Source organism: Malus sylvestris, chromosome 7, assembly GCF_916048215.2.
Source record: "Malus sylvestris chromosome 7, drMalSylv7.2, whole genome shotgun sequence".
NCBI lineage: Eukaryota > Viridiplantae > Streptophyta > Magnoliopsida > Rosales > Rosaceae > Malus > Malus sylvestris.
The window spans coordinates 21863796-21886110 of record NC_062266.1 but is presented as its reverse complement, the minus strand read 5'-3'; the positions used below and the strand labels follow the sequence as shown (position 1 = coordinate 21886110).

The following is a 22315-nucleotide window of genomic DNA, read 5'->3' as shown; positions in this document are numbered from 1 at the left end:
ACATCATTTCCAAGTCATTATAAAATTGTGAAAAAGTCCACATTCCTTATTCAACAAGGTATCACTTTACAAACCATAATCAACTCATGCTTCAAAATTAATCACAAAACAATGTGTTACCAAATCTGCCATCATAACATCCATATGTAAAAAAATTTATATAAAAAATTATGCCTAATAACACAAACAAGTGTGCAACTTTTATAAGGATAAAATAGGACCCACAGTCGGCCAAAAAATTCAAAAAAAATGGAGCATTTTTGCTCACCACCATAAACTATAATGTATGCTCACCATACACCTAATCAATTAATACATGTTATTTCACTTAATCTTGATTAATTTTTTTTTCAAAATTGAAAAATTAACATTTAATGTGAAAGTTAATTAGAGTTAGTGAAATGACACCACATAAACCGGAGATTCATCCCCTTGTCTCCCTGCTCTTTTACTAAAAAGGCCGAACCTAATTAACAAGGCTTCTCATTTTATGATGATCGAGTTTGACGTTACATAAAAGTTATTTTTTTTGTGATTGAAAGATCACAAGTTCAATTCGAGTTATAAAAACAGCCCTTTTGCTAGTGGTCTTTTACTACTCATCCAAAAAAAAAAAAAATCAGTTAAAACTTAAAACAAAACCCATAATTCCACATTAACAACAGCTAATTACCAAATCAGAAAAGTTAAAAATTAAGTTCCCTAAATTAACCTACCCTACTATTAAATCCCCTCGCTATTCTATTAACCTACCAATCATATCAAACCGCTACTCAGAAACCCTTAACCGAATATTGAACGGACACTTGATACCCGTCTGATCTTAATCAGACGGTTGATGTCATCTAGACGGTGACCCATCTCTTGTCTCTCTATCTGTAAAACCAACGAAGAAGAAGAAGCGCACCTTTTTGTGGAAAAAGAATAAAAATTTTGGGTTTCTTATTACACATTGCAATCCAGGATTTTCCCTTTTTTTTTTTTACCCTTCCAATTTTTTATTCAATATTGTATAATTGTGTATTGGGGAATCATACCCATCAGTCAAAGAATCGAAAGATTTCATCTTTTTCCCAAATTTTGATTTTTTAAATTTTGGGTTTCCAAATTGTTGCTGTTTTTTTTTTGTCTCCATTGAAGAATGGAATCAGACATCATTGAAAGTTTTGCGTCTTTGGATTTGATTGACGATGACGAGATCCATAGCCGTCCGATTCACCAGTTTGTTTCAGTTCCGAAGGCGCACAGCAACACCGGCAGTAACATTCCCGGCACCACCAGCGTCCACGAGCTTCTTGAATGCCCTGTTTGTACCAATTCAATGTACCCTCCAATCCATCAGGTTCGCCCCTTCTTGCAATTTCCTCAATTGGTTTCCTTTTTTCTTTTGATCTTTGTTTTGCCTGTTTTGTTTTTTGAAGATTTTGAATTTTTGGGGTCAATGCTAGGGAATTATGATTTATTGAGTTTGATTAGTTTTTTTTTTTTTTTTTTTTTTTTTTTGTGGGATTTAATTTTAAGGGGTGATTGTGTTTCTGGGTTTTGGTTGGTAGGTTTATTGGATTCTATTATTTAGAAGGTGAAAGATAATATTCAGTTTCTGAATTTGGTTATAAAGAAAAGAAAAATGAATCCTTGTTAATTAGGATTCTATTATTTGTTTAGGCAAACAACAATCGAAAATAATTCTGGTTTGGCTAGTAAGATTTTGAAACTTGCTTCACTTATAAGTGCTTTTCCGGAGTTCCTAGTAACAGGGAATACCAAAGAACAGAATCAGATTTCGTTCAAAATATTTTGTCTACGTGATACTTCCTGGAGTTGGTGAATATGCTAGTTTGGACATATTTATCAGTTAGTTTGTCAAGTGAAGCAGGCTGACAGGTGGGGAGCGGTAACACTACCACCAATTGATAGAGATGCTTTGGGTGCTTTATCTGTGTAAAGCTATCGTGCTTGAAATTGGGTACACCAAGTTCATGCTATTTATTCATTAATAGGGTTTAGGACAGAAATTTTATCTGTGTAAAGCTATCATGCTTGAAATTGGGTGCACCGATCCGTTCTATATATTCATTAATAGGGTTTAGGACAGAAGTTTATTAGTTGTTTTGTTAGAGCACTTTGCTCTGCCTCACACACATACTCTTACATCTCTCATGGCTGTAGAGGCTATAGAGTCACATAACTTTATGCTGGGGGTGTAATACATCGCACGGGCTTCATTTTAAGTGTTGGGGGTGTTGACATGTTTTGATGTTTATGTAGCTTAGTTCGGATGAGTAGACCTACCCCACCTACTCTGGAGCTTATTGAAATCAAGGGATACTCACTGAATCGCTATCCTTAGATTTATTTGGGATGGCTAAGCGTGGGGATTCTTTTAATAATATGTAGCTGCTTGTAAAATTCATCTAGGATTAGTTGACCTTTATGGCTTATAAATCTAAACTATTTGTTTCTGCAGTGTCACAATGGGCATACCCTTTGTTCCACCTGTAAAGCAAGGGTGCATAACCGGTGCCCAACTTGTAGACAGGAGCTTGGTGACATAAGGTGTCTAGCACTGGAGAAGGTTGCTGAATCGCTTGAACTGCCCTGCAAGTATTGCTCTCTAGGGTGCCCAGAGATATTTCCCTATTATAGTAAACTCAAACACGAGGCTGTCTGTAACTTCAGACCATACAACTGTCCATATGCTGGATCAGACTGCTCCACTGTTGGGGATATTCCATTCCTTGTTTCTCACCTCCGGGATGATCACAAGGTGGACATGCATTCCGGATGCACTTTTAATCATCGTTATGTAAAGTCTAATCCTCGTGAAGTAGAAAATGCCACATGGATGTTAACTGTAAGTACATACGTGTTTCTCCCTCTTTGTATAAAACTCGTGGCTGAATGAAAATTGCTTGGTTTGCTCACCTCACGTTAGATATTAGTAGGCAGAGGTTGCATAAATCAAGAAACCATCACTTTCACTATGGGGGCAATAAGTGAAGTTAATACTGGAATTGCATCATTAGCCATTGAGAATAAGACTTTGTTTAGTTTAACTTTCCCAATTAGAATATAAATACTTAATTGATTAGTTTAACTATCCCAATTAAAAGTGCATGAATTAGTTGATTGGTTTAACTTTCCCAGTTAATATGGGACGATAGGAATCATGGGACCTTTGATAGCAATACTTGAGATGGATCAACTGTGACTATATTGCAGATTGAAGATGTAGGCTTTGGTTTTTGTTATGGTAGCAAACTAATTGTCTTATTTTTCATCCTTGATAGGTCTTCCACTGTTTTGGTCAGTATTTCTGTCTACATTTTGAAGCCTTCCAGCTTGGTATGGCTCCTGTTTACATGGCATTTCTCCGGTTCATGGGGGATGAAGCAGAAGCTCGGAACTACAGCTACAGCCTGGAGGTTGGAGGAAATGGCCGAAAGCTGATTTGGGAGGGCAACCCAAGAAGCATAAGGGATAGCCACAAGAAGGTTAGAGACAGCCATGATGGCCTCATAATACAGCGCAACATGGCGCTTTTCTTCTCTGGTGGGGATAGGAAAGAGCTGAAGCTGCGGGTCACAGGACGAATATTGAAGGAACAGCAGAACCCAGAAGGTGGGACCTGCATACCTCTCTGTAGCTAGCCTGGTTGGATATCTCTTTCCCTCATTTGTGTGCTAAATTTTATCTTAATGTTATTAGTGAATTTAGATTTTAAGGATTCTTTTATTGGATTATAACGTTTCAATGCTGGAGGCTTTGTACTTAGTCTGTTAAGCTTCCAGTTATCCTCTTAAAGCTGAAACACGAAACTGTTGTCTTGATGGAGTCTTGGTTAGAGTTTGATATTTGTATTAGATTAACAATCATGACAGCTGTCCATAATTTCTCAAAAACCAATTGAACTTTGCTCAATGGCATTATAGTCAAAGCACGGCTCATGCCGCCGTTGTTTAACTGGAGAGATAAGGAAGGGGGTGAGACAGACAGGTGTATCCTAGGGTAAAGCTTGTTAAGGTAAAACGAAGGGAAAATTATGATGATTAGAACCTTGACAGCTTTCACTTTAGTTCCTAAGTTATGAAACAATCCATTATGTCCCCTAGGCTTATAATTTTTTCTACGTTTCAGGGGCGAAAGTTTGTGAAGTACCGTGTACGATTGCAGTTCAAACTGACTGATAAGCAGTTGGTGAGACAGCTAGAGCTTGGGGTATCAGTTTATATACTTGAAACTGACTGATAAGCAGTTGGTGAGACAGCTAGAGCTTGGGGTATCAGTTTATATACTTGGTAGGTATGTATCAATGCCAAAGATAGAAAAACCATAAGCTTTTATCCTATGATCTACAAATACTCAACAGGGAAATTACTCCTTTGCTTGTCTTGGAATTACTTGACTTTATTTGATATACAAAGCTCAAGTTGAGTCAGATGAAACCTAAACAAGTAGATCAGTGAGGAGTCATCGTTTCACTTTCAACCATCATGTTTGCTATGAGTTGGGGGCAAAAGCGGAGATAAGATACGTAATCTTTAAGTCTCTCCAGCACTCAATGTTGCATCCTTTGGGGTTGCCATTGCAGTCTTTGATGGCAAACGATCTCGAAGCTCAAATACCGTATGTTTCATCAGCAGCAGCGTTTGTTTAGTGCAGTTGATATAGGTCGATCGTCTCATGATCATCAGATGGTGTTGCTGTACAGTAGTGGATCGGACTGGGTTGGCCGGGGACTCCCTCTATTCCGAGAGTGTTTTCCTTGCCATTTTGATGACTCTACGTGCTTCTTTTTCCGTGGGAGGTTGAGAGAAACAAGAAAAAGGAACTTGAAAATATATGTACGTCTGTGTGAGGTTGGAATTTGTTTCTTTTTGCTGGAAAACACTAGGCCTGAAATATAAATAGATCATAAACAATTCAGATTAGGTCACAGCTTTAATGATATTCGAACTTAATGTGTTTCCAAATTTCGATTTGTATATACAAAAGGCTCACATTTCTCTTTACTTGTAAGGGAGAGATTTCAAATTCCGTTTTCCTGAATAGCGAGTGCGACACCAAATTATGACCTCCAATTGGATGTCATAGCCCAATTCCCACCCCCAATATAATGTGTTGGAGAGAAGAGCCAACACATGATACAAAAGTCTTCAAATCTCCATCCTTGAATTGGATCACAAACAAAACGACCACTCGATCTTGCTGCCACGGTTGTTGGCATCATCGTGGTCGTTGATGGGCAGTATTGCATGGTTGCAACAAAGGATCTAATCCCCATGTTATTATCCATGATCTCATGACTCAAACATCGTTCGATTGGATCAAACGTCAGTAGCTTCTCTTTCCCCCACTAGATCAATCTGTGATCGTCACTTGATCGGCAGATGATGATGTTGATGCGAAGGCATCGGAGTAGATTGCGCTGTACCGTATCAGGCCATGTTTGCTGAGTACAGGCAAGATTTGGGAACCATTTGTGTAAGTAGCAAAGATCTGCCACGAAAGGCCAAACTTCATTGGAACCAGGCAGTATTGTCCTTGAGAATTCATAGCCCAAGCGTTATCCGCACTCACCGGAAACTCCGGTCCCGTGAAATGAAACACAATATCCGGCGTTTTATCCACTTGAAACCGGCTATCATCGTAACAAACTATGGAAATCGGATAAGGCATTTACGATTACCTTCTCCAGCTCACGAAAAGCTTCAAATGCAAGCATATGGTATAAGTCCACGAAAACACCTCCATCTCCACCTGCGGTCATATTAAAAACTGAACTCGAAACATTTAGCATTGCGCCATCGACGCTAATGCCCTCTAAGCTTAAGATAGTACAGACCAAATTTCACGTTGCTGTTGTTGTAGGTGCCATTATTTTCGGATGAAATGCTATACGAGAGGTGGGGGTACGAAATCTGACAGACAAGTGAAGAAGGCTCTCTGCTAAGTCCCACAACTCCTGGTGGATGGTGGTATGGTTTCGACATTAGTTAATGTTACCACTTAATCCATCATGTTCAAGCATCATGGTCTCCCTGGCCATGTCTGTGTTTGCAGGATCAACTTTGTACCTCATGATGTAGCCTCCATAGTCTCTATCAATCAGTTCTCCATGGTCTCTATCGATCGGTGCGCTGATGCCTCGAAACCTTGGACTGGTGTCTCAGGAGAAGACTTGGACGACGGAGGTATGGTGATCAAATGAGGAGGGAGAATATCAGAGTTGAGGCCATGGTTGCTAGCCCTAGGTGTGGAGTTTAAGCTGTAAGATAAGACCACAAAATCTACACCAGTAACAGGGAGAATGTTTTTACTTAATTGGCAATCCTTCACATGTATTTCATCTTCGTTAGTTGTCCATGTGGGCAGGAGAATTTGACGTTTTTGCATTGTGAGCACTATATACATAAATTTTACGAGAAAAACTTACATGCAACGAGATGTCATTGTGGCGGTATTTCAAACTAATCATGTAAACACATAATAGTAAAGGATAAACTTAAAATACTAATACAATATCATTCCCGTTATATTATATGTAAGTTCTTTACTGCAACTACTTCTCCACATATGGCATAGTAATGTGTTGAGTGTATAAAAGGTAAAGTAAACATCATATTTGTTCACCGAAAACTTGCTATAAAGCTTTTGAAATCTCTAATTAAACGACATATGTTACATGTCGTTCTCCTTCCAGAACGACGTGTGACGACATGCTGAAAAACCTCTCCAAATTCTCCGCCAAAGCTCTGAATCCCTTCACTTTATGTAACCTCTCAATCTTCATCCATGGAGTTTCCCTCTCTTTCTTCACCTTTCCCTTCCAAATTTCCCGCCAATTCTCCGAACAAGAAGACCCAATTTCGATACAACATTCCCACCTTCGATGTCTACAGAACCCCATCATTTTCCATCTATTTACTCTCCTGTAACAGCAGAAAGTTTCAAGCTTTCGCGCAGTTCGGTGGGCTTACCAGCCGCAGAAACTCGCTGAGGAAGAAGATCACTGACGGCCCAAGGGTGAACCAGAATTCCATTCCTTTAACCCCAAGTTCTGAATTTCAGTTTTTGAATAGTAATGTTGTTGATTCTGAGAGTCAGTGTAGAGTGTGAAAGAGAGTAAATTTGGTAATGGGGTTGTTGATGATAGTGTTGCTGAAACGGGTAATGCAGAAGAATTGAATTCGAAACGTCTTGGTGATTCGGTTTTGTTGAGTAAATTGGAGAGTTGGATGGAGCAGTATAACAGTGAGGGATACTGAGTACTGGGGCATCGGTTCGGGTCATATTTTCACTGTTGTGCACGATTCTGATGGTAATGTGAAAGCAGTTTCGGTTAATGAGGATGAAATCTTGAGGAGAAGCGGAGCTGAGTGAGGGGAACTGGAGGGCTCGGCAGAGGTGAACTTGAAAATTTTGCAGTCGGAGAGTTTAGCTAGAGAGATGGAAAGAGGGAACAATGGGATTCCGAGGAATAGTTCCATAGCCAAGTTCGTTAATGAGGATGAGGGTCTTGTGAAGGTGATTCAGGGTTTTACTCTCGGACCGGAGTTGATACCAAAGCTATCTCGAGTTGGGAGATTGGTGTTGTATGGTTTCATTGTGTTGTGGGCATTGAAGAAGTTATTCACTTTTGGAAATAAAGAAGAGCGGTACTCGGAATTGGAGAAGGAAATGATGAGGAGAAAGATCAAAGCAAGAAAGGGGAAAGAGATGTTAGAACCGAGCAGTGTGGAAGTTGTTCAAGCAGCTCTGGAACTGCCACTGGGTTCCTTTAAAAAGCCTAGCCTTGAGAGCAAGAACGTATGAAAGTTATTGGGAGAGGAAAATCTTCAAATGGTAACCTGGCTCTATAAGTTTCTACAAGTTCCATGACCACTGCTGTGTATACAGATTTTGATGATAAAGTTCAGGAAATCAGAAATATGGCCAGGCAAGCACGAGAAATTGAGAGCAGGGATAGGGACAGAAACAATATTCAGACTCTAAATGATGAAATTTCAGATGAAACTGTAAATGAAATTTCGGATGAAACAGAAGCTGTCAAACGGCATGGAGACGCAAGAAAATATTCTACCCAACCTTGTAAATGGAGATTTCAGGCAAAATGAGGGTAGTGATGATACTTCTTCTAGTAAAAAGTTAGACTTTGTTGAGGATGGGAATAATCAAACTTTTAGTATTTCAAATATAGAGGTTTCAGATGATCGGGAAAGCACTAACCAGGATGTAACAGAGTCTGAACAGAATTTACACTTACCAGACAATGCTCCTTTTAGGGAGTCCAGAAAGTCCAGCAATGATTCCCTGCAAGTAAAACCAAGGGTCATAAGGTCAGTGAAAGAAGCTAGGGAGTATCTTTCTACAAAAGATGACAAAACAAAGCTAAATGAAGAGCTCCGGTTTGAACCTGTCCCTAGAAGTGATGTTCTTGGAAGGCTACAAAGTGCTAAAGACTTTGGTAACAATGGAAGCCAGGGAGAGTTCGTGGTCAACAATGTTTTAGCTTCTGTGGTTCCAGATGAAACATCAGATCCTCCATCTACTGAAAATAGTAACAGTGATTCAATGATAGAATCATCTGTTAAATATGAGAAGTGGATGGAGGAAAACTTTAATGAATTTGAACCTATAGCTAAGAAGATTGGAGTTGGTTTTAGAGATAATTACATGGTTTCAAGAGGAAAAGCAGATGAAGAATCAATTATGAGTTCGGACATGACACAGCTTGGATCTAACGAAGAAGATGACAGTGAACTTGAATGGATGAAAGATGATAGTCTTAGGGAAATTGTCCTTCAAGTCCGAGACAATGAGTTGGCAGGAAGGGATCCGTTTCATATGATGGATGCTGAAGATAAGGATGCATTTTTTAAGGGTCTTGAGAAGAAAGTTGAGAAAGAGAGTACAAACCTGACGAAACTGCATGAGTTACTCCATTCGAACATTGAAAACCTCACTTATGGTGCAGGTAATTTTTCGACTCATACCTATTGCTCTAGTTTTCAGCATTGAGGAAGATATAGATGCTTTTGTTTTGATTTTGAAATTTTATGAATTCAGAAAGGGGTCATTTAATTGTATAGCATTCTAACCATGGTGAGATGTTTCAAGTTTTTACTGCAACCAGTTTGATCGGCCTCATAGGTTTTTCTGATTGTAATTTACTTTTCTCTCTGTATTTGTTAGCTAAACCGGTTCCTTACATAACTAGATTCATTGACCGCTTGTCAGGCCAATTGTTTGTTAATATGATATTTCTCTTGGACATGAAAATGGAGGGCTGTAGTCATGGTAGCTTTTAGGTTTAAATCCTGCCAACTAAATAGAAGATTAAATATGTGATTTTTTCTTGAATACACATATTTTGCCTGGACTAATATTTTGCTTTCCTTGTAGACGGTATCAGCATCTATGATCCACTAGAGAAAATTATACCCCGCTGGAAAGGTCCCCCATTAGAAAAGAGTCCCGAATTCTTGAATTATTTCCAAGAGCAGCGGAAGGCAATTTTTGCTGAGAATGATGGGATTTCGGTGAATAAAGACGAGCAGAACTTTCTTCAAAACTCAACAGGATCCCAATCCCATGAGAATATTGCTCCCACTCCCATAACCAATGACCCAAATAAGAAGGATATTAGAAGTCCAAAGACAATTATAGAAGGGAGTGATGGTTCTGTTAGAGCTGGAAAAAAATCAGGAAAGGAGTTTTGGCAACACACAGAAAAATGGTCTCAGGGGTTTTTGGAATCCTACAACGCGGAGACAGACCCAGAAATTAAATCCACTATGAGGGACATGGGGAAGGGTTTAGATCGATGGATCACTGAAAAAGAAATACAGGAAGTGCTGATCTGATGGACAGAATGCCTGAAAAAAGTAAGGAATTCATGGAAAAGAAACTCAGCAAGCTTAAGAGAGAGATGGAATTGTTTGGGCCACAAGCTGTTGTGAGCAAATACCATGAATATGCAGAAGATAAGAAAGAAGATTACTTGTGGTGGTTAGATCTTCCTTATGTGCTGGTAAGCTAGATATGCACTTCGAGTTTTCTGCAATTTTTTTAAGCTTGATTTATGCTGTTAGTTCATTCCCTGATAGTTTCATCTTCTGAAAGTAGTTGTCTAACACACTATATTAAAGTTCCAGGAGGTCCTGAGTTTCAAACCTCTAATCCTTATTCCCAATATATTTGTCCGCCTTGATTCTAAGCTTTATATAGATATTTTTACCGATACTCAACCAGTAGTTAATTCTCTTGTATTTTCCAGTGCATTGAGCTGTACACAGTTGATAATGAAGAATAAGGGATTGGATTATATTCAGTGGAGATGGCTGCGGATCTTGAATTGGAACCAAAGCCATACCATGTGATTGGACTGTAATGATTGCAAAAATCTTGGTTATGTCATCCAGGCTCAAATGGAAACACTTGGGAATGGCCATGCCTTTGTTGTTGCCCAGCAACCTAAGGTAAAGAATTAATTTGTTTTCAGTTCTGAATGTAATGTTTCCGGTAGATCATCATTCTTCAGTTGCAGCTATTGGAAATTTCCGTGCAATTCATACTTCATAGTCTTAGCAAATTATCTTCTCTCAAGAGAGGCCTGTTAAGGGTAGTTAAGTAAAGTTTGTTTTACTTTACTTAGCTAGTAAGATAAGTAGTGAGGATATATGTAAGTAAAGTTTGTTTTACTTTACTTAGCTAGTAAGATAAGTAGTGAGGATATATGTAAATGATGGTATATATATACCAAGTGTAATATTATTGAGAAATACAATTCACAATTTTATTTCTTCTCTCTCTCCAACTTAGGTGGAACTGCGATTTGTGTTTTCAATATCACTCGGTTAACAGTACTTGTAATGTTTTTTCATTTTAAGTCGAGACTTGAGATCTAATGCTCTATAGTTTTCATATGTTCAATTCTACCTTTGCAATTGTTCAGTCTAATTTTTATTGATATGTTGAGGTGGGTGACAACTCCGCATGTGTAAGTTTATCTTACATTGCCGGTCCCAAGCCCGGATAAAGGAGGAGGGGGAGGGCGTCACGTAGTCGATAGCCGGCACTCCTCGGTTACGTCGAATCCTTATGAAAATGAATCCAGAACGAAATCGCGCTAAAGCTAGGACGTCACCCGTAAGTGGCGCGCTGTGTGGCCCGAGCACAGTGATAAGTGAGCAAGGGTCGCTGTATCTCTATCGGCACCTAGATGCAGTGTTAAATGAGCAAGGGGGCCATAGAAACTTCTTTTCTAACGACTCCACTCAAAGTTGTTTGGGAGCATATGCTCCTATCAACTTTACACAGGACACACAAAAGAAGTACTTTGATCATATTAGACGGGGGAGGGTGAAGAAGCTAGGACAGAAGGGTAGAGTTCAAGAGAGTAGAATGCGTTTAGGAACATGGAATATAGGAACCTTAACGGGAAAATCTATGGAAGTAGTGGAAGTTATGGTGAGGAGAAGGATAAATATTATGTGCCTACAAGAAATTAAGTGGGTTGGTCTTAAGGCAAAGGATCTAGAAAACTCAGGGTTTAAGCTTTGGTATTCGGGCACAAATAGAACGAGAAACGGTGTTGGTATCATCGTGAACAAGACCTTGACACAAGATGTTGTTGATGTCAAGAGGGTAGGAGATAGAATCATGGCAATCAAGATTGTAATAGGACAAGAACTCATCAATGTGATTAGTGCGTACGCACCTCAAGTAGGGTTAGATACGAGTTCGAAGGAGAAATTTTGGGAAGACCTTGGAGACTTGGTGCAAGGAATTGCTCAGATGGAGAAGTTATTTATAGGATGAGATTTAAATGGACACGTGAGCAGGGAGATAGGCAACTATGGAGGTTTTCATGGTGTGTTTGGAAGTGGTCACATTTTTGTATCCTGGCTGTCTTGATGGCAGAAAAAGACCAACACAAACAATGAAGAGTGCAATTGGTTTCAGTGGCAAGCCCGCTAAGAAGTCTTTCATTCTGATGGGGTTGTTTCCATGCAATACTTAACAAGCACAAAACACCAAAGCATTGATTCGTGCTATTTTATATCATTGCATTTTATTTTGTGAGGCAATCTATCTCTTACGAAGATTGATGGAAAGATATAGAGATGGGAAAAAGGATTTACACATGGTCTTTATAGATTTGGAAAAAGCGTATGATAGGGTCCCAAGAGACATTTTTTGGAGGATTTTAGAGAAGAAAGGAGTACGAGTAGCATATATCCAAGCTATAAATGATATGTATGAAGGAGTAAAGACTGCCGTAAGAACTCATGAAGGACAAACCGAAAGCTTCCCCATAACTGTAGGATTACATCAAGGCTCATCATTAAGTCCTTACCTTTTTGCGTTGGTAATGGATGAGTTAACAGGACATATTCAAGATGATATCCCTTGGTGTATGCTTTTCGCAGACGATATAGTGTTAATAAATGAAACTCAGGAAGGGGTAAATGCGAAGCTTAACCTTTGGAGAGAAGTGTTGGAATCTAAAGGTCTTCGCCTAAGCCGATCAAAGACAGAATATATGGAGTGCAAGTTCAGTGCAAATGGAAGCCAAAATGAGTTAGGGGTGAGGATCGGAGATCAGGAAATACCAAAGAGCGACCGTTTTCGCTACCTAGGATCTATCTTGCAAAAGAACGGAGAATTAGATGGAGATCTCAACCATAGAATACAAGCTGGATGGATGAAGTGGAAGAGTGCATCCGGCGTGTTGTGTGATCGTCGTATGCCACTAAAGCTCAAGGGAAAATTTTATAGGACGACAATAAGGCCGGCGATGCTGTATGGCACAGAATGTTGGGCGGTGAAGCATCAACACGTACACAAAATGGGTGTAGCGGAGATAAGGATGCTTCGTTGGATGTGTGGGCACACGAGAAAGGATAAGATTAGGAATGAGGATATCCGAGGTAAAGTAGGAGTAGCCGAAATTATAGGAAAGCTGAGAGAAAATTGGTTACGGTGGTTTGGACATGTGCAAAGAAGGCCTACTGACGCTCCGGTTAGAAGATGCGACTACGGGACAGAGGTTTAGGGCCGAAGGGGTAGAGGAAGACCTAGGAAAACTTTGGAAGAGACTCTAAGAAAAGACTTAGAGTACTTGGATCTAACGGAGGACATGACACAGGATCGAGCACAATGACGTTCTAAGATTCATATAGCCGACCCTACTCAGTGACTTGGATTTTTCAAGTCTCCAACCGAGAAGTTTTCCTCACTCGGGAAATTAAGGGAACACTACCTCAATCTACATGCTCCACTCACAAAGCTTCAACAAAAGAAAAATTCAAAGAACTTAGTGAAGAAGGCTTTGGTGTATTTAACACAATACGTTGAAATGAAACAAAGCTTATTTATTGATATCTTCGATAAGTTGCAAATATGTACATATACATGAGTCAAAATAAACAAACAAGAGGGAGCCTTCACAAAGATTGCTTAGGAGAAGTCTCAACAGTCGGTAGAGCCCTAGAAAGAGAAGGCACCGAAGGGGGATCATTCGGAGCCTCAGTACTGGACAGAACCCTAGAAGGAGGAGGCATCGGAGATTGATCATTTGAAGCTTCATTATGCGGTACAGCCCCAGAAGACGAAGGCAATAAATGCATTTGGAACAAACCCACAAACCTTTGATGATCATGTAAAATCTGACCATCAGATTCCTTCATCTGGTCAAGCTTCCTCTTCATGTTTGTAGCATAGTCATGTGCGAGCCGGTGCAACTGTTTATTCTCATGCTTGAGCCCTCTAACCTCCTGTTTGAGACTCATCATTTCAGCCGCCAATGATTTAACTTAGCGGATTCGAGCAAATAGGCGTTGGGCCATATTAGACACAGAACCTGCACACTGAACACTGAGAGCCAGAGAATCCTTAACAACCAACTCATCAGACCGTTTGGAAAGTAGTCTGTTATCTTTGGGAGTGAGAAGGTTCCTGGCCACCACCGCAGCGGTCATATCATTCTTCATTACGGAATCCCCAACGGTAAGAGGACCAGTAGGGGATAAGAAGGATGGGCGCCATATGTTGTCTGGAGAAGGCGTGGCTGCCTCTTCAACAAGGTTCAAGTCAAAACGACGGTCGGAGGGGCCAGACATTTTCAAAGATGTTGAAGAGAGAAGAGGTCGGACAAATCAAGATCTTAGAAATGCAAGAAGGGAGCTTCTACTGGTGGAGATTCAAGTGTGTTTTGGAACTTAATGCCAGCCTCTATAAAAATCTGCACTCGACGGAGCTTAAGAAATCGAAGAGGCGCCTGCTCAGAAATCGAAAAGGCGTTTGCTTTCTCAAAAGCTGGGCTGCTCAGAGACCACGAGGGCTGATCTCAGAAATTGAAGAGACGTTTGCTTTCTCAAAAACTGGGCTGCTCAAAGTCCACGAAGGCCGATCGTAGAAATCGAAGAGGCGTTTGCTTTCTCAAAAGCTGTGCTGCTCAGAGACCACGAGGGCTGACTCAGAAATCGAAGAGGCACCTGCTTTTTCAGCCTTGTCAGCACCTGTCACATGCACTCAACTTTGCGGAAATTATGGGCATTCTGTCGAAGATTTCTGGTGAAGTAGAAAGCACGTGAATGTTACTGTTCAATCATCCACTTTCCACACGCAACATCAGCTCACGGGTACCACATATAACTTTGCCAAAGATCTCTGACAAAGTTTAGAGACGTGAAGTTTGCAGCTCCCATTACATCGCTATGACCAAGAAGGGTAAAAGAATAGCAAAGAAACAGCACTAACAAAGTTTAGACACATAAATTTTGAAGGTCTAGCTACCATATTATTACCCACAAGGGTAAAGGAACAGGACCACTACTGGATAATTGGAAAGTCCCTGTGTGTCAACCTCTGTGCTCTGTGGCAAGGTAGACTAGCAAACAGGCCCAACCTTTACTCACATTCGAGAAAACACTCCTAACAAGATTGCTTGCTTCAAGATTGAAGAGGCACCGCCCTCCGAATCTCGAGAGCCAGACTCCCAACATGATTACTTTCTCAAAAATCGAAGAGACACCGCTCTCCGAATCTCGAGAGCCAGACTCCTAGCAGGATTGCTTTCTCAAAAATCGAAGAGCCACTGTTCTCCGAATCTCGAAAGACAGATCCCCGACATGATTGCTTGTTCGAAAACCGAAGAGGCACCGCTTTCTCAACTTCGAGAGCTAGATCTCCTTGGATAAAGCTTGTTTGTAATCTTCACACGCAACATCAGCTTTCCAGATATCACAGACCACTTTTTCAAAGTGCTCTGATAGAGTTAAAACACGTGAAGCTGGCAGCTCCCACTACCGTGCTATGACCAAGCAGGGTAAAGGAATAATATTACTACTTGTTGTTAGGGAGACTCCTATATATGTCGACCTCCATCCTCAATGGACAGGCAGACCTGCAAAAATGATCAACCCTTCCTCATATCTGAGAGGGCACTCCCAACGAAGCCTCTCGAAATACTCAGCTTTCTTTCCCCCCGAGAATACCTCTGCAAACAAGCTACACCAGAGCAAGAATATCTCATATCATCAGGGTTAAAAGCAAGAGTATCCCATATCATGCTTTTTCCCTGTCTTTTCCTTTGGCCTTGTTCTTACCTGCAAGACAAGGAGAAAGAGAGCAATCAGTCATCACTTGGAATCAAGCTTCCAGTCAGGAACTGACTGCCTGGAACCCCTTACCTGATTACTTACCTGGCATTGCTCTCGAGTAGTCATCTTCAACATCTTATGCTTCCAGAGAAGATACCACATCTGCCTGAGGAACAGATAGGGCAAGTGAGAAGGATACAAGGAAGCATGTGGAGAAAATGGTAACAGAACATGTGCCGATACATCCACTACTTTGTCAACAACAAAAGTATCCCATATCAGCAGGGTCGAACGTACTCTAGATTTGATGAACTTGTTTTGACCCTCAAATTCTTCAGTCGGCCTTATATTCTGGAGGAAACCAGAAAACCATCCAGCCCAGTTCAAGAATAAGCATGTGGAAAGTTACTTCTTCAAAAGCGAAAGTATCTCATATCACCTCATCTCATTTTCTTCTCTTTATCCTTTATGCTGCCTGCAAGATAGGGAGAACGAGAACAATCAGCCGGAACTCGAAATCAAACTTCTGATCTGGGATTGATTGCTTGGAGCTCTAATTGCTTACCTTATCTGTCACCTCTTTCAGCAGATCCCCTAGCTCGGCGACTTAGGGGACTCCTACTACATGGTTTGTATCGCGCTTGACCAAGCCTGAAACTACAAGTAAACTTCAAGTGAAATTGATACATTACCTTGTGCATCTCCACCAGTTAAAGATACCACCCCTGGATGGAGGAAGAGTACTTCTAGAGAAGATGCCACATCTACTTATGAGACAGATAAGGCAAGTGAAGACGATACCGCACTTCGGTATTTAGAAGTTTCGTGATTACGAGATCATTCTCCCACAATATTTCCTAATGTCATTTGTACTAAATCATTCACTGGTACTCACTAAAGGAGAGCTTGAACCTATGTACTGTGTAAACCCTTCACAATTAATGAAAACTCCTCTACTCCGTGGACGTAGCCAATCTGGGTGAACCACGTACATCTTGTGTTTGCTTTCCTGTTTCTATCCATTTACATACTTATCCACACTAATGACCGGAGCAATCTAGCGAAGATCACAAACTTAATACTTTCTGTTGTACTAAAGTCCTCACTGCTTTTGTGCATTAACAATCCGTAAGTTCTTACCTTTTTGTGTTGGTAATGGATGAGTTAACATGACATATTTAAGATGATATTCCTTGGTGTATGCTTTTCGCAAACGATATAGTGTTGATAGATGAAACTCAGGAAGGGGTAAATGCGAAGCTTAACCTTTGGAGAGAAGTGTTGGAATCTAAAGGTCTTCGCCTAAGCCAATCAAAGACAGAATATATGGAGTGCAAGTTCAATGCAAACGGAGGTCAAAATGAGTTAGGGGTGAGGATCGAAGATCAGGAAATACCAAAGAGCGACCATTTCGCTACCTAAGATCTATCTTGCAAAAGAACGGAGAATTTGATGGAGATCTCAACCATAGAATACAAGCTGGATGGATGAAGTGGAAGAGTGCATCCGACGTGTTGTGTGACCGTCGTAGGCCACTAAAGCTCAAGGGAAAATTTTACAGGACGGCAATAAGGCCGGCGATGCTGTATGGCACAGAATGTTAGGCGGTGAAGCATCAACACGTAGGTGTAGCGGAGATGAGGATGTTTCGTTAGACGTGTGGGCACACGAGAAAGGATAAGATTAGGAATGAGGATATCCGAGGTAAAGTAGGAGTAGCCGAAATTGAAGGAAAGATGAGAGAAAATCGGTTACGGTGGTTTGGACATGTGCAAAGAAGGCCTACTGACGCTCCGGTTCGAAAATGTGACTACGGGACAGAGGTTCAGGGCCGAAAGGGTAGAGGAAGACCTAGGAAAACTTTGGAAGAGGCCCTAAGAAAAGACTTAGAGTACTTGGATCTAATGGAGGACATGACACAAAACCGAGTGCAATGGCGTTCTAGGATTCATATAGCTGACCCCACTTAGTGGGAAAAGGCTTTGTTGTTGTTGTTGTTGTTGAGGTGGGTGACCGATTTATCTGAATGTCCACTTATCTTCTCTCCAGGATGTTTTTCGGGAAGCCAAAACAAATGGCTTCGGTGTAACTGTCATTAGGAAAGGAGAGCTTCCGCTCAATGTGGACCAAACTTTGGAAGAAGTAGAGGAACAGATCAGTGAGATTGGGAGCAAAATCCACCATGATAGTATCATGCGGGAACGCTCTATGGATATAAGCTCGTTGATGAAGGGTGTATTCGAGTTCAGCGGCAAACCTATTATGAAGTAATTTCTTAACTCTAATAAAGTTGTTTCCATACAATACTTACCGGGTCCATGGGACACGATTTCATTGTATTCTGTTTTGAAGTGGTCACATTTTTGTATCCTGACTGTCTTGATGGCAGAAAAAGACCAACACAAACAATGAAGAGTGCAATTGGTTTCAGTGGCAAGCCCGCTAAGAAGTCCTTCATTCTGATGGGGTTGTTTCCATGCAATACTTAACAAGCACAGAACACCAAAGCATTGATTCGTGCTATTTTATATCATTGCATTTTATTTTGTGAGTATGAACATTTTCTTACATCTCTATATCTTTGATTGCAGAAAAAGATCAAAGAAAATGCTGAAGAAGCCCAACAAGAAAGAAAGGTGATGCTTCATCATTTACATATTCCGAGAGACAATAGTACTCAACCATGAAAGAAGTTCATGGTAATGTCAAACTCCACATTCTTACTCTGGATGCACGCACAAACGCCTGACAAACTCTGTACAAGTAGCCGGAGCTCCATGACTTGGTGCCAAGCAATTACCTTTATGAAGCATGGATACGGATATAGATACGGCGATACGATACGACACGACACGGCGATACGGAAAATCTCTAAAAATTAAGATACGATACGCTATGGATACGGCAAATAAAAATGTATGTAGCAACAAAAATATACATTTTAAAAGATAATTCATCATTCAAATTTAAGTACAATTTGAGTTGTTAGAGAAGAAAAGTTCAAAATCTAATCCTTTTTATACAGTAGAAGAAGTGTGAGAGTCGTATTCATGATTTTAATTAGAGGGAAGCTCTTTGTATTCAACAACTTTCAATTATAGATGTCTCTTATTAACTTTCTCCTCCTCATTACCTTTTTTGAAAGTGTAAATGTATCCTAAAAGCCGGATACATGTATCCTAAATGTAAGATACACGTATCCATCATGTCAAATTCGTGTCCATCAACTAGGATACATTTCAGACGAGTATCCGAGAGTATCGGGCAAGTATCGTATCCGATCAAGTATCGGATACGGGATACGGGACGAAACAGAAGTATCCGTGCATCATACCCAAAAATGTGAAAAAAAACTGAAATTGAAAGATTACCAAAACACAAAAAAGCTCCTAGCTTCTAGCTTTTTTGACACTCACTTTTTTCAAAAGCACCTCAGTACCAAACCAATACTCAGAATTCAACTTACAGGGTTATTTTCAGGTTTCTCAGAATTCAACTTACAGTGTTTAGTGCACCGGAGTTTTAACGGAGTAGATAAAAGTGATGAGCGTATATGATACGTTTCACTATAGCATTGGATTGTAGATTTTCCGCATCAACATGCAGATTTCCAACAAAATCAGAAAGCTCATTTAACTCATTAAAACCGAAACAGTTCTAATTGTATCAACCACCTCCTGACACGCAACTGTTAACGAAGAGCTAATCTCGTCTTATCCTTTTTTACAAAATTTATTTATTAAAAAAAAAAAAAAAACCCAATGCCAACACGTTGCCATTTTCCTATTTTATTCTTAAACATTTATCAAAATATAAAATACTTGTCTCATCTCATATGAAACAAAAAAACATCCCAAACCTAACGAATGAAATTTCTGTCTTCAACACAAACGGATTAGAGATTATCACGAAACGAACCACAAACTTGAGTACAAGTCAAACGAAACTGGATTTTGGTCTGTAATGAAAAGCACGAATACGAAAGGAACTGTGGTCTATAATGAGAAAACGGATGCGAATTGAAGGTGTATGGGCAAACATATGTACGCTAATCACATGGTCATATACACGCTTTATATACCTATGTTCTCCACATGATTCAGCATCCCATTACGAAAGTGATCTTGCAATCTCTTCAAGGCGACGGTCCATAATTTGGGACACGGTCTCAAGAAAAGAATCTTCACTTGAATCCGGGAGCACAGAATCCTCTGCTTCTTGCACTATCTCCTCAATGATGGATTCCTTGTTCAGGGTTTTTCTGCACATTATGTTTCCTATAGCAAAGGGAGTGAACTGTCTCTCTGCCCCTTTCTTCAACAGCATGGTTGAAATGCGAAGTGTGCGGGCACATTTTCGGGGCATGTCCCATCCATGGAACTTCAAAATGGCAATATCTTCTTCTGCATCCAGTGATTTGATGTAATCGATGACCTCGTCAGCATAAGGCTTGCGTGCTTGTGGCCAATACAACCAGTCAAATGTAATGTCTTCAAACTGCGGGAACAAGATAATACACAAGAAATTAGTATTACAATATCAGAAAATAAAATGAAAATAAATCTCCTAGATAATATCATGGCAATGAGCTGATGAATATAAGATGCGACAAACTTCATGAAAACGAGAAAAGAAACTCCAAACACAAAACAACAATGACAACAAAGACAAATCACTGCCAGTTAATAAAAGTTGCAGCGAATGTACTTACTGTTTCAGGTAAGCAGTAGCCATGATCAATTGGAATCAGCACAGTCTGGCCATCTTCACCCTCTTTGCCCAGCAAAATGTTTCCAGCATGCCTGTCCGCATTTGCCAATCTGATATCTAAAACAGAAATCTTATGCACTTCCTCAGTTGGGAAAGCAGCAGGGCCCATGTCTTCGCAACTTCCACTATTCTCCATGAACTTCTGCAAGGACCCGATCTTAACAGTGGCATCCCCAGGATGGTTGAACACTTTATGGAAGCACTTGACAATAAATGTAGGGGGGACCCCAGCAAAGCCCTTTGCATTGCCAAAGGGCATGCGATATCCACCCATTGGATGATCCAAGAGGTAAGCTGCCACTTCCCTAAATGCTCCTTCTCCAACTCTTGTTCCCTTTTTCAATCCTTCACCATCCAATGACAATGGCAGCCCCCTCGGATTGTTTTGAGCCATAGGCTCCTCATCAATCGGCTTAAAAACAGATACATACTTTTGACCTGACGAGTCTAGCATAAAGTACGCTCCTCCTGTACCCTCCATGGACCTGATTGGATAACTCCCACTATCTAGTCCGACAGACGTGTCATGAACCATATCCCGAATCTGGGAAGGTAATTCAATCTTGCGGTTAACAATGACAGGCTCCAACAAAAATCCCCTGTCAGGAGGTTTTCTCAGCACAACTTCATAATCTCTCTTAAAGTCATGCTCATCATATTGTCGCTTCACATTATCTCCACCAACTTCATAATTTTTCCCATCATCCAACTGTGACGCCACAACTGACAATTCAAAGTTCTTCACAACTGGTCTGGCCCTAACTTTTGCAGACTTCCGGACCAACAGATGTAAGACAGCATCATTATGCTTACATATGTCATCAATAAGTCTCTGATCTTCAAGTAGTTTTCCATCATACACAACTTCTTGTTCTTCTAGATCAACAAACTCTTTACTCTTCTTCGCAATCTTTTGCTTCACATATCCAACATCTTGACCACGTTCCACATGGAAGGTAAACTCTTTACCGCAAGTCGTTCGGACATTGATCTCTTGAAGGTCAGAAAGCCTAAGGACCAAATGTAGAATATTCCCATCAGTGACCCCGTATTCCCGGAGTATGGAATTGCTCCTAGCCAGCTCTCTACCTCCACAAACTAACTTTTGCTTCTTAGCAACAAACCCTCTATAGGTTTGTATCCTAAGCTTCACTGATTCAATAGAGTCCGATCCCAAAACACTCAGAGGAGTAGTTGACCCAGACACAGAGAGATATATCAATATCGATTCATCCGAAGACATACACGATTGGGGAAACGCGGGCTCACTGTGAACCGGAGTAAGAGCAGCAATAACGGCCGACGACATTATGCTCTTAATTCTAAATTTTCCAAGAAAGTCAAAGAGCTCTTCAAATCAATGCAGAACTTTCAAACCCTACAAAAACTATACACATATTTACAAGAATGCAGCCACATCTAACCCTAAATTGACCACCCGATCGATACCCAGATGATCAAACAAACCCTAGATTCAATTTTCTCAAACCATACAGCAAAAGGAACAAACTTGAATACCCTCCTCCCCTCCAAACGGGAAGGGAAAAAGTACCCACGGATCCAACCCCTATAAATCCATCACCTGCAAACCAAAATTACAAATCCCAAGTAAAAATCCAAGAACCCACAAACCAATCGGCAAAACAAAAACCCTTGAAATCGGACCCAACAAAATACCAAAAAAAAAGGGGTAAATGAACAACAAAGATGGATCACGATTCTTAGCAAGAAGGAAGAACCGGAAAGCAGGGAGTGACCGAGAAGAATTCAGCTCGATTGGCGATTTGTCGTGTAGCAGCTAGGGTCTGTAAAACCGAGGGAAAATGGGAGAGAGGAAAGGGTAGGAAGACGCGTGTAGCAGCCTGTGAGATGTGAGGAGTTGGATTTTGACGACGAATAATGACTTTATCAAAGTGCCCTGGGAATGTTCGCAGAAG

At 40.5% G+C, this 22315-nt stretch overlaps 2 protein-coding genes and 1 pseudogene across 7 annotated transcripts; 2 read left to right on the top strand and 1 right to left on the bottom strand.

The window, feature by feature from the left end:
- The first annotated feature begins 895 nt into the window (after positions 1 to 895).
- Positions 896 to 5012, top strand: LOC126628227 (E3 ubiquitin-protein ligase SINAT3-like). 5 transcript variants are annotated; one of them, XR_007625323.1, is made up of 5 exons: positions 898 to 1342; positions 2468 to 2854; positions 3291 to 3621; positions 4138 to 4237; positions 4299 to 5012. XR_007625323.1 is itself a non-coding variant. In XM_050297839.1 (4 exons), the coding sequence occupies exons 1-4, from the start codon at positions 1142 to 1144 to the stop codon at positions 4185 to 4187; spliced, it is 969 nt and encodes a 322-aa protein (XP_050153796.1). In that variant the 5' UTR covers positions 898 to 1141; the 3' UTR covers positions 4188 to 5012. The 5 variants fall into 5 exon arrangements, 3 of the variants coding, with proteins under 3 accessions (XP_050153798.1, XP_050153796.1, XP_050153797.1); XR_007625324.1 differs by having other exon boundaries at positions 3291 to 3654; XM_050297839.1 differs by having other exon boundaries at positions 4138 to 5012.
- Positions 5013 to 6661: 1649 nt separating this feature from the next.
- On the top strand, positions 6662 to 18406 carry LOC126628223 (uncharacterized; annotated as a pseudogene).
- Positions 18407 to 19538: 1132 nt separating this feature from the next.
- LOC126628224 (phosphatidylinositol 4-kinase gamma 4-like) lies at positions 19539 to 22315 on the bottom strand. Of its 2 annotated transcripts, XM_050297834.1 has the most exons (3): positions 22056 to 22315; positions 20320 to 21960; positions 19539 to 20105 (listed from the first exon to the last, which is right to left on the bottom strand). In XM_050297834.1, exons 2-3 carry the CDS (start codon positions 21685 to 21687, stop codon positions 19719 to 19721), a joined length of 1755 nt encoding a protein of 584 aa, XP_050153791.1. In that variant the 5' UTR covers positions 21688 to 21960; positions 22056 to 22315; the 3' UTR covers positions 19539 to 19718. The 2 variants fall into 2 exon arrangements, with proteins under 2 accessions (XP_050153791.1, XP_050153790.1); XM_050297833.1 differs by having other exon boundaries at positions 20320 to 22315.

Excerpts from the sequence above, each read along its gene's own strand:
- LOC126628227 (XM_050297839.1), top strand. The coding sequence starts at position 1,142 with ATGGAATCAGACATCATTGAAAGTTTTGCGTCTTTGGATTTGATTGAC. Across the intron at positions 1,343-2,467 it reads TGTACCCTCCAATCCATCAG|TGTCACAATGGGCATACCCT; the intron begins GTTCGCCCCTTC and ends TTGTTTCTGCAG. Across the intron at positions 3,622-4,137 it reads GGAACAGCAGAACCCAGAAG|GGGCGAAAGTTTGTGAAGTA; the intron begins GTGGGACCTGCA and ends TCTACGTTTCAG.
- LOC126628224 (XM_050297833.1), bottom strand. The coding sequence starts at position 21,687 with ATGTCGTCGGCCGTTATTGCTGCTCTTACTCCGGTTCACAGTGAGCCC. Across the intron at positions 20,106-20,319 it reads GCTACTGCTTACCTGAAACA|TTTGAAGACATTACATTTGA; the intron begins GTAAGTACATTC and ends TTGTTCCCGCAG.